Raw genomic sequence first — 12,773 nt, 5'->3', positions numbered from 1 at the left:
CTTAAGTGTTTGAACAAACCTTGGCGGGGAAATAATATGCAGAAGGGTGTCCTAATACACTTGGAGATTTGAATTAAATTGCTCCAAGTGTATTGCAGCTAAAAAACGTCACTTAACTGCTATTTCCCCACCAGACGATGCCAGATGATTTGTTCAGGAACTAGGAAGATATCAGCATCAGCAATTCGCAACACTTTACACTAGCACTAAACACTTAATACTTTACACTACCACTGAACACTTGAATACGCCATAGACACTTTGCACAATTTAAATTAATAAAAGATAAATTTTACAATCACTGCAAATTTTGTAAAAAACAAAAAAGGATCTGGACTACTACTGCCGTTGTTGATGATACTGACTGCCGCTATCGAACCGCCAGTTGATACCAAGCAATCGATTTTGCGTTTCATCGACCGCCCCCACTTTATCAAAAATTTGAACGTCGAATACAGTGGCGTGCAGTGGCGCCAACTTGGCGCGAAACTTCAAAATTGAAATTTAATAATTTTATTAAAAATTATTTGTGTCGATATGGCAACGCTTGGCTAGAGCTAGAGCTAGAGCATTTCCGAATGCACCCAAACTGAAAATCAATAATGCCCGCATATTTTTTAAAGGTTTTAAATACTAGAATTTAATAATAACAGAAAAAAAATACCTAATGCACACTAAAGATTTATAAAAAATTTTCTGTATGCATTTAAAAATTATTGTTCCCATTGATATTTAATTTCTTTACAAAAATTAAAAGTTTGTCTGATGTCTACTATTTTTAGTATCACGATTTCATTTATTCAAATAAAAAAGAGCATTTTTAAGATTTCCAAGTTCGAAAATAATAAATTTTTTAGAAGACGCATTAAAAAATTACTTGTAAATTAATCACAAAATTATATCAGCCATGATTGTGCATTTATGAAGCACAAAAAATTAATGAAACTTTAACAAACTATATTTCAAGTAAAACAATAAAAGCATTTAAATTTAAATGTACAACAAACCTCGACAGAGAAATAATATGCAGAAGGGTATCCTTATACACTTGAATAAATAATTTATTCAAAGTGTATACTTGCTATCAACATCACTTAACTGCTATTTCTCTATCGTACGACGCCAGATGATGGGTCTGCTACTCCGCTGATGTCAGGATCATCGCAGAACTGCTAGGAGCCAGGCTGCTGCAATCTTCATCAACACCACATAACTTCACTTCTTCACTTACACTCGGAACATTTAAAAAAAAATTAAAACCCAACTATTTTATATCAAACACTATTTTTAAACCACAAAACTGTTTGTTTTAAAGGGCAATAAATTATTTAGAATCACTAGCGACACTACTATGTATTTAAATAAATATTTTTCCGATAACGGCTCAAAAATGTTTTGTTTTTTTTAAATTAACCGAACAGTAGACTTAGATGCAAGTGCCGCGTTCTAATTTACATGTTACTCCGTTGGCTGCTGCATCGATACTGAAGATTCCAACATGTCCGGTAGAGCGTCGCTCCCTCCACCGCTTCAACCGACGCTTCCCCACCACAGCCGGCGCATGCGCAGTAGCGCCATCTTGGCGCGAAATTTCAAAATTGAAATTTAATAATTTTATTAAAATTCATTTGTGTCAATAATTATATTAATTAGACTAAATTGTAAACTCGATATTTTTTATTTTCATGAATAATTTTTTAATTATTCTTATTACTTGCGCGGTAAATCCAAATATTTGAAAAATAAATGATTAGAAATTGGATAATAATTAAAAATCGTACGTCACAATAAAATGATAGCAGAAAATGTTAGAAAAAAATTTTAAATATTAAAAAAAAGAAACTCGCAAATGTTTCTTGCAAAAATCGTGTTTCTACTACGCTGCACTTGCACGCTACTCTTACTGACAGACGAGTAACAAATCGCGCGTCATCTGGCGGGAATTTGAAAAAATTCAAATTACAGTTATCTTGTATAGCTGCAAATATATGACGTGACATTCTGTCGTCTCTGTCTGTTGTCTGTGTTTCTAACCTGGGCAGAGCAGAGTATTTACGCTCAATTGTCAAACGAATGTTGTTATCAAAATAATCAAAGCACCTATCGTTTGATGTACTAATTAAATCCGTACTTTATTTAATATAACTTAAAAATAATGAGGAGTTGAAATTAAACGTCAAATTTCTTTTTTTTTTTTAAGGTAAGTTTTTTTGTCAATTATTTTTTTACTGCCAATTAAATTTAACCGCTCGCAAAATGTCATCGCTATTATTGTTGTTATTTATCATAAATTTCTCAAACTCATTTTCTGTATGATAATTTAAATTTTTCCAAAATTTTTTTTACTCATTAATTACTCCAGACTTTCACTTACATCTTCTGTCTTCTTCATGCACTGGACATATCATACTGTACAAAATTAATACAGAGATTGTATGTACTTATATATACATATATATGTATGTACAATATGAATGTTGATGATGGGAAGTAAATGTTATGATTGTGAATGTGGGTCATGTTAAATAAAATTAACATCCTTGTGAATCTAAACAACAAAACAAAAAAACACGGAAGTTGCCACGTGTTAATAATAACACGCTTGATAAAATTCAAATTGGAGTAAATGAATTTTATATTCTATTCAAACTGTCTCATCTCATCTCATTATTTTTAACAGACTATACTATTTAATTTACAAAATACGTTTCCTGTGTAAAAAATAAAAATTCTTAAGGACTTTTCCGCTCGTAAGAAATCCCGAAACACCAATTGGTACTTTTACAGAACTAAAAATTCATAAGAAAACCGTAGTGATACTTGAAACACTCCCAAGTAGCAGAGACAACTTTAAGATGTCATAAAGATGTCTTTTAAAAGGACAAGAAAAATTTTTATTTGTCTCGGCCAAGTTTTTTTATATAAATAAGACATATAGATGTTGGTCTTAGGAGTCATGGAAAATTTTTCTTCTTTATCTTCCCACAAAAGTTATTTCAGTTAAAAAATTGTTTACATTTTTAATTTTTTCATCACTTGTGTTGTCTACTAAGCAGATATTTTTTCGGTGACTTAAATATCTGATCGTTTTTTCAACATTTTCGTGACTTATTAATTGGTCAAAAAACAGCCTTAAAAGCATTATTTTATAGATGTCACAAACCCAAGTGTTCTACTTCAGATTCAGATAACAGATTTTATGATACTGAAGTTAGCAGACAATTAAAAATTTTTGGATTTTTTTTTTTTTTAACAAGTAAATTTAAAGAAAAAAAAAACTATAAATATGTACATGTAGAAAATTTAAAAGACTACAAGTGTATTTTTTTTAAATATTTTTTTTTTTGTAATTTATCGCTTATTTAAAAATCCTAAAATTATTAGACGCTGGCTAATTTCAGTATCATCAGATTTTTAGCAATAAGTAGTAGTTGGGAATGGCCTGCAATTTTCGGCTGACGTATGAAACATTTCAGGAATTTAGATCCAGTAGATTTTTTACTTTTCATTTCGATTTTTTATTTTCGTTCCTCGAAAAACGTCCCGATCTTCAGGTACATAAAAGCATCATAGGACGCTCTAAAAGTATATTATATTATTTTATGAACTTCAGCGTTATTCGCAGCATTTTCAATGTTCCCAAGCAGTTCTGATAAAGCACTAAAGTATGTCCTCATAAAATTTTTAGAGTTCTATAAAAGTACCGATTTTTATTCCGGAATGTCTTACGAGCGGAACAGTCCCTCCGGAATTCTTCAGGAATTTTTTTACACGATTTCTGAGTACTTATTGCAATTGTTAAAAATATAAAAAAAAAAAAACATTATTTTTTTATAGCCATGAGCGGCACCCGGCTCGGAAGAGGCCGCGGCGGCCGTCTAGCTGTCTACGCAGGCTGTGGGATCGTTGTATTTCTTCTAGTATTTTTATATCGTGCCGCTACTACGGAAATGACAAGACTCAGAGAGTTACATGTACAGTGTACACATCAGCAAGAAGCTTTAGATGCTCAACTTCAAGGTAAATATTTATGCTACATAAATTTTAATTTAAAGACAAAATATCTTCAGCCGATATGAAGACTAAACATCTCAGACTTAAAATTTTAAACTCTTACGAAGATTTATACTTAGACTAATAAATTATCAATGATACTTTTGGATACTCAATTTAAAATTACAAATAATTAATTTATTTATTTTATTAGTTATATTCGAGTACAAAGAGAGATTAGAGAAGTCATTAACCGAAGAGAAAAATTCAAACGCCGCTGCAAAACATGATCTCCAAGAACGTGCCAACCGTGAAAGATCTCTTAGAGATAAAGATGGTCTGGAAGCATTGCAGAGATTCAATTCACTCCACCAAGAGCACAACCTTTTAAAATCCGAGCATCAGGACTTAAGGGACCAGTGTGAAAAAACCCAGAAGCAGGCGCTGGAAGACAAAAATCGTCTGGAGACGACCCTCCAGGAACTGAGGAGTCAAATTAAAAAAGCGCGAGAGGACAAAATCCACTCTCTTGAGCATTTGAAGACCAAATACATGGAACTTGAAACCAACAAAACTAAAGTCGATGAAAAATATAGAGATTTATTGAAGAACTTCGGGAACACCGACAGTACCATTGAACATCTACGCAAAGAAGTCTTTCAGTTAAACCGCGAGCTTGAGGAGACCAAGGTCAGTTCTTATTAGACCTATTTGACGTTTGTTTGTTCACTTATTAATTTATTTTTTAAACTAATTATTGTTTATTATTTACCGATAGTTGTCCTGCAAACCGTCGTCTACTGCAGCGGATCAGAAACGCGAAAACAAGGCCGTGGAATCAGTAGGCCAGCCTACTGTTGAAAAAGATAAGAAGGAAATAGCACAGCAACAAGCGGCACCGTCTCTTCAACAGGTAAGTCAACCGAGTAACAACGACGGTGACAATCCTCAACCCATTCAAGCTCCACGCAATCATCAACCGATTGATAATTCTCTCGAGAACAATCAGGATGAGAAAGACACTATCAACAATGTAGGATTTATGCAGAAGAACGGTATGATTGTACCGGCTGGCGCTAACGATATTGAACGTGAAAATGAATTAAAAGTATTACCATTTCCTTATTTGGTTAAGAAAAATAACGATAATGATAATGACAAAGATATTAATGATGTGGAAGATGAAAAAGTTGAAGTAAAATCAAATGGTGACAAAGTTAACAACGATAACAATGACAATAATGATAATAATCCGGTATTGCCAATGCCAAATCAAATAAATAATAATAATAATAATTATAATGTTAATGGTAAATCATCATCAACTCAAAATGATATGATACCGTTTTTAAAACCGCAAAATGTTGAGAAACCGGTTGATGAAAATCAACGGAACATTCAAAATCCACTAGGACTTTAGTTTTAATAAATGATTTATTAATTAGTTTAATTATTTATACTCACAAAAAGTAATTGCTTTATGTGATCTCTGGTTTATGATTTTTTTTAATTTTTTTTTAAGTATAGACTAAGTATTTAGTTTTATATAAAAATATGCTTGGAACAAGTAGATAATTAATTAGAATTAATGTAAATAGAGTAAAGGTAAAAAAAGTAATTAGTTGGGATGGTTTATATAAATTAAATATTATTATATATAAAGTATATTAAGTATTAAAGAAATTATGATCCTGGAGTTAGTCGACAGTTCACAATTTTTATACTTTTTTTCAACAGTTTAATTTAAAAACAAAAAACTAAAAATATGTACATGTAGAAAATTAAAAAAACTACATATGCAATTTTTTTTTAGAAATTTATCGTTCTGAAAAAATCAAAAAATGATTAAACGTCGGCTAATTTCAGTATCATAAAAAATTTATTAAAGTTGTGTCAGATAAAATTCCAACGAATTATTTTTTTTAGTAGCCATAGTATTTTACGATACTTCACAAAATGATTTAATTATTTAAATCACGACTCAGCATTTAATTAGTTTATTAAATTTAAAAAATAAAACAAACAAATATTCTTTATACTCATGTCATTTTTTAATGATTTTACTCTGGATATTCTTTTTGCTCTGATTGTTTTTTTAAATTTATTATCTTTAATTTCAGTATGATAGTATAGAGTGTACTTAGTACGTACATCTGCCTTTTAAATGTGCCTGTACTTTCATCTGTGTTACTTAAATTAAATAATAATTAATAAAACTGTTATTATTTTTACCTGCTTGCGTTTTGTTTTTGCACCTCCTTCATATTTGTCGCTGATTTAGTTACTCAATGCTCGTTATTATTTATTAGTCCTGCTATTTAGCTTTTTTTTTCTTTACAACTGGATAAAAGTATTTTAAAATGACTCCATCTTTTTTGTAATTATTTTAAAAAAGTGCTTACTTAATATTTCTACGCATGCATTTTTAAAAGTTGTCTGTTTATTTTTTGTGTAAGTAAAGTAAAATATTATTGACGATATAAATTTATATAAATAATAATACAATAGTATATAAAAAAATATATAAATAATAATAAATTCAAATATTTATTGATCATTTTATTACAGATAAATTTAGTCGTTAACGCAGCGAAAGAATTGACGGTAGGAAGTTCAACAAAATCAAGTACAAACTCTTCCTCGATAATGTCTTCCGATAAATTACTCCCGAATGCTGTCGTGGCGCCTGTTAAATCTGTTCCACGTGGAAAATTGCCCGTTGGCGTACTGCCAATTCCCAAGTTTGTCGATCAAAAGTTTGATCGAGAAGAATTTAAAAAAATTAATCCCAATAGGATTTCGCTGGGCGATGACACCAAGAATAAAAATATTAATAGTATTGATGATGTTAATAATAATAATAATAATAATAATAATGTAAACAATAAGAATAATGTGAGACAAACAAAAAATTCAGAAGAGGTACCTGGTAATATTGAGCGCGATGCTGACAAGCACGTAGCTGATCAAATCCTTGGGAGACAAGAAAATCCTCCTTGGTATAGAGTTAAGCCTGGCGTTCAAGAAATTGGAGACGAACCTAATCATCTAAGAAAGCTGCCTGAGTAAGTTTTTTAGTATACGAGATATTGTTTGTATTTTATTTATTTTTAATTTTTGTTTGATTGGGATTCGAACTCGCGGACTTGGAGTCATTGGCATGTTTTAATTTATTGGAATAATTACAATTATTTTGTTTATTTACTTAAAAGTTTAAATCGAAAACCAAAAATTGTTTTGACAGTAATTATTTTGTTCGATTAAAATTCGACTTGATCGGGATTCGAACCGGCGGACTTTGATTTACTGGGCATATTTTTATTTCCTTGAAAAATTGAAAGTAATCATTTAAATTTGAATTATTTATTTACTTAAAGTTGTAATAAAAAACCAAAAGTTCATTTGACAATTTAATTATTTTGTTTGATCAAAATTTTACTTGACCGGGAATCGAACCCACGGACTTTGTGTTACTGAACATGTTCTAATTTATTGGAATATTTACAATTATTTTGTTTATTTACTTTGAAGTTGAAATGGAAAACCAAAAATTGTTTTGACAATAATTATTTTGTTTGATTAAAATTCGACTTATTCAGAATTCGAACCCACGGACTTTGATTTACTGGACATATTTTTATTTCCGGGAAAAATTGAAATTATTCATTTAAATTTGAATTGTTTATTTACGTAAAGTTTAAATAAAAAATCAAAAGTTCATTTGACAATTTAATTATTTTGTTTGATTAAAATTTTACTTGATCGGGATTCGAACCCACGGACTTTCGGTTACTGGGCATGTTTTTATTTCCTTGAATAATTACAATTACTTTTTTAATTTGAAATGTTTATTCATTTGAAAATTGAAATTGAAAACCAAAAATTGTATTGACACTTTAATTATTTTATTTAATCAAAATTTTACTTGATCGGGAAACGAACCCGTGGACTTTGTACTGGACATGATTTTATTTATTTGAATAATTACAATAATTTTTTAAATTTGAATTGTTAATTCACTTGAAGTTAAAATTGAAAACCAAAAATTGTTTTGTTAATTTTATTATTTTGTTCGACTAAAATTTTACTTGACCGGGAATCGAATCCGCAGACTTTGAGTTACTGTAAATATTAAAATTTTTTAAATCCAACTTTTGTAGGCATGACGTAGCATTACAACAAGGTGATAATGAACAGTATGATAACGGTGACTACTATAAAGAACCACAACAAAAAAATAGTGATATTAATTTAGAAGAAGGCGAAGAAGAAGAAGAGGAAGAAGAAGGTGAAAAATATTTATTATTATTTATTTATATCTAAATTATAGACTAACTGTGACAACTTATTTTTAGATGGTGACGAAGAGCCATTCGATTACCAAAATAATGCTGCGGATAAACATAAATAATAACAACTGTAATATAAATATATAAATATATATATAAAGATAAAAAAAAACTAGGGGAAAAGCATTCCAATCGATAAAGCGAATGATTGTACATAAAATATTATTTTGTCAAGCCTTCTTGAGACTATTTCTCATTATTTAGAGATAAATTATTTGAATATAAATAATACTAGATTATAGCGGAATATAATCAGAGAATAATAAATAATATAGTATTTTTTATATAGTTCGGAAAAGACTACGACTGAACCTAATTTTAGTTTAAATTAAATTTTTCCTGAGGAATTTTTACTAACGCGTGTTTTTTATATTTATTAAACTTGAAAAAAAAAATTAGATTTTAAATATATGTCTATTTATTTATAAACCCAGACGGAATCGATCAGTATAATTTTTAAAAGTTTTATTTAATCCACAAACTCTCGAGTGTTGTACTTATTTATTGCCGATGGTCGTGCAGAGTTATTTAGATTTAAGACTATAAATAATTATAAATAAAATAATTATTAAGAATAAAAACAAAAATTTATTACGGACAATGTGTAATATTGATTAATTAATAAATTATAATTACGCATCATTGTAAATACATTTTTTTCTTAATAAAAAAAAATAAAATATACAAAATTTTGATTGTCTAATTATTTTTTAACTTCCCGCTAAGAAAATTTGAAATTTTCAAAAATTCGGGAAGTTATTGGTTTCGGTCCGATTTTCGAAAATCGAATTTCTAAGAGATCTTGACGTTTTGAAGTTCTACGAAGATATTCTGACTAATTTCAAGATGATGTCCGAGTGTATGTATGCATGTATGTACATACGTACGTCCGTACGTAAATATCTGTAACTTTTGAACGGATGAATCGATTTTGATCGTCAAGGTGGCATTCGGCGGCTTGTCAAAATCCAAAAGCTCTAAAAAATTGAGCTTGATCAATAGGGTGCGTTCGGAGATATTCCAAAAATGAAATTTTTTTCAAAAATGTATTTTTTGGATAACTTGTAATGTGCTCGATGGATTGATTCCAAAATCAACTGGGCTCTAAAACTTTATAAGCCGCGTCGAATGCCACCTCAACCTTCAAAATCGATTCAATTGTTTAAGAGAAACCGTTAACGAAAGAATTAAAAAAAAATTTTCTTTAGTTTTGTTGAAATTTCTCAAAAATGACTCAATAAATCAATTTCAAAATTTTATCAGCTTTAGAACTTGATAAAACCCGTCGATTGCCACCTCAACCGTCTCAATCGGTCAATTTGTTTGAGAGATATCGTTGGAGAAAAAATGATAAAAAACGTTTTTTTTCGAAAACGGCATACAAAAGTATTTTCGAGCTCGAAGAGTTCGAAAGTGTACTCACAACAATTTTTTCGAGCTCAAGGAGCTCGAAAATAGCGTGAAGTTTTAGTACTCGCCCGCAGGGTCAACCGATAGGCCGATTTTTTTTTTTTTGTTACTCATTAAATTTACATGAAATAAATTTTTTTATTATTATTAAGATCATGTTTGAAAAAAATATATCAAGTGAATACTGTGGTTTATTAATGACTCATTAATTAAATTATATAATAGTTTTATTTATTATCCCAGATAAAATATCACTTGTATATTCGTTGTAAATAAATGATTCAGAATCAATACAATGGAATAAAAATTTTTTTAAAATATATAAATTTCTGCGCTACAAAGATACAATTGTGTTATTGTGAATAGGAGTAATTTTCCTTGTAAGATAAATTATAAGATCGCAGTATTTAAACAATCGTTTATATGATTTATGTAAATTGAATTAGCGAATTGAAATAAAAATTACACTAGACTAGAGGACATGCGATACATATATTGGAGAATTGGTTGAAAGCTGCTGTTGTGTACAAAAGGTACGTACGATTATTCAATTAAAAAAAGTTTAAAAATGATAAATTGCATTAACGGATCAAGCTGATGCTTCATGAATTTAAATTAACTCTATTATTTAAGACGTTTAAATACAACGTCGGTATTCATTTTGTAAATTTATTTGATTGATGTTATTTTACATTCATCGTACATATTATGATAAATATACGTAATATATACATATATATCAGAGCTGGTACAGATTATATTATATTCTGGTACGTCGGGGTTATCGTTTTATATTTTTTACGGATAATGAATTCACGGAAAGATCATTTAATGATATATTTTTTTTTTATTTGAATATGTCCATTTGTTTTTAATTTATTTAAAATTTTTAATTCAAATAATTTATTTGTCAGCAATAATTTAATTTTATTATTTACTTGACTCCCTTTAAAATTTTGAAAAGTTATAAATATCAAGATGTTATCGTAGTTATAAGACGGAATTCAATTACTCTTGTGCTTTTTTAGTTGTAACATTTCGTCGTTTATTGAAGGGTTCTTCAAACTTTCTTAATTGAAAGCTGGTTAAATTAGTTGGGGATCAAGACCACTTTCCAACAAATACTGATTGTATTGGATCTCAACTTGAAAAGGGCGAGGGACAATAATCTAAAATAAATTCTAAGTAATCATTTTTTTTTATCTGTATAAACACTGGCCTATCAAAAAAATACATATGGGGATCCAGCCTAGATTAATATATTTGTATCAATAGACGATAGACATAGAAATCCAGATGCTCCAAATTCTATAGAAATTATTTATATAGAAGCCCAGATTCCTATGTGGATTTCTCATATGGGAATCCAAATACCCATGGTTTCTCACATGGATTCTTATATAAATTCATTCAGTCCTATATCAATTCCTATGGATTCTAACATGAATTCATATTTCCTATGTGGATTCCCATGGGTTTCCATGCAATCCCACATGGATTTTTTTGATAGGTTGTGGCGTTAATGACCCAGCTGTCAAAAAGCGACTTTCAAATAAAACGAAATTAAAAATTCATTATATATGACAATTTTATGGAATTAATTAATTTGATGATATTACTACAGTTTAAAATTTATATACATATAGATGCATTTTTTTGACTTGGGCTGGTTGATTATTTCTACGCTAAGAAAAAATTTTAATTAAAATTTAAACAATTTTTTAAATAACTAGAATTTTAATCAGAAGTATTTGTTTTCAATGAGAGTTTTTAATTGAATTATTGTACTCCAAAGTTTACATTCCGAACAATATTGTATGGATTGTTTTTCTGTAATCGGCATGTCGAGGATGCGATTCTGCTTAAATTTCAAACAAAACTATAAAATATAGATCGCGAAATCATTCAAATTCTTCAGTATAATATTTTTACGTCTGACTTTTTTGAAAGCCTAAATCTTAAATGAAAGACGAAATGTTCGTGAATTAACAAATACAAGATTTTTTAATTTTATATTTACGATAATAAAATTTCAATTGTAAACATCCCTGATTAAACAACTGAATTCGATCGAATTAAACAGAATTGAATTTTTGATTCTATATAATTCAGATAAATTCTATTAATTCGGTACCTAACTTAAAAAAAAAATTCTGTCTAATCCGGCAGGAAAACTAGAATTAATCCAAATTGAAACGAATTTAATTAATTATGTTCGGTTTAATTTGAAAATAATTCTAAAATTTTTTGTTCTGACTCCGAATGAAACTGAATAAAAACAGATTCCAAATATTTAAATCGGTTTTATTCTGTTTAATTCAAAAATATCCTCGAATTTCTGGTTCTGACTTCGAATTAAACCGAATTGAACAGAATTAAAATTTTTAATTCGGTCGAAATCTGTTGTTTAATCATATATTTTCTCATATTCTTTAAAATGTACAAAACTTTTGAATGATTTAGTAAAATTTGATTGAATAAAAAAAAAAAACAATTCAATTTCGCGATATCTCTGAAAGCAGCACGAAAATAGCGAATTCCAGAGATTATGTCGCGTGTCAATAATTGGTGCATATGAGTCATCACATAAAGTGGTTTAGATTTATTACTAAATGTCATATATTAATAAAAAGTACAATTGATTAGATAAATTAATAATTCCCATAAAAAAATCAAATAAGAAATTGCGTTCAAAAAATTTATATACTAATAATATTAAATATATAAATAAATTACGATGTTTACGCATTTCTTAATAGTGTCAATAATTGAGGCTTTTAACTTCTTCAGTAAAATTTCATAATTCCAAGCATGTTAAATAATTATTTAGTAAATTATAAAACTCATTTGGAAAATCCCATCTTATTTACGATAATTTATCTCACAAAATTTACTTAACTAAAATTATCAATTATAAATTATTTATTTCCGAGAAAAAAAAAATTCTTTATCAATATTTACATTTAATATCAAAGCTGTAGAATAAATAATGACGTTTTAAAGTGGATTAGAAAAATCTAT

At 28.6% G+C, this 12,773-nt stretch overlaps 1 protein-coding gene across 2 annotated transcripts; it reads left to right on the top strand.

Moving 5' to 3' along the window:
* The first annotated feature begins 1,975 nt into the window (after positions 1-1,975).
* LOC130663859 (Golgi integral membrane protein 4-like) lies at positions 1,976-8,816 on the top strand. 2 transcript variants are annotated; one of them, XM_057463379.1, is made up of 7 exons: positions 1,976-2,200; positions 3,838-4,020; positions 4,208-4,683; positions 4,772-4,906; positions 6,562-7,058; positions 8,154-8,281; positions 8,349-8,816. In XM_057463379.1, the coding sequence occupies exons 2-7, from the start codon at positions 3,840-3,842 to the stop codon at positions 8,402-8,404; spliced, it is 1,473 nt and encodes a 490-aa protein (XP_057319362.1). In that variant the 5' UTR covers positions 1,976-2,200; positions 3,838-3,839; the 3' UTR covers positions 8,405-8,816. The 2 variants fall into 2 exon arrangements, with proteins under 2 accessions (XP_057319362.1, XP_057319363.1); XM_057463380.1 differs by lacking the exon at positions 1,976-2,200 and having other exon boundaries at positions 3,809-4,020.
* The last annotated feature ends 3,957 nt before the right edge of the window (positions 8,817-12,773 follow it).

This window comes from Microplitis mediator, chromosome 2 (genome assembly GCF_029852145.1).
Source record: "Microplitis mediator isolate UGA2020A chromosome 2, iyMicMedi2.1, whole genome shotgun sequence".
Taxonomy (NCBI): domain Eukaryota; kingdom Metazoa; phylum Arthropoda; class Insecta; order Hymenoptera; family Braconidae; genus Microplitis; species Microplitis mediator.
The sequence above is the reverse complement of the archived record's forward strand: the minus strand, read 5'-3'. Positions and strand labels throughout refer to the sequence as shown.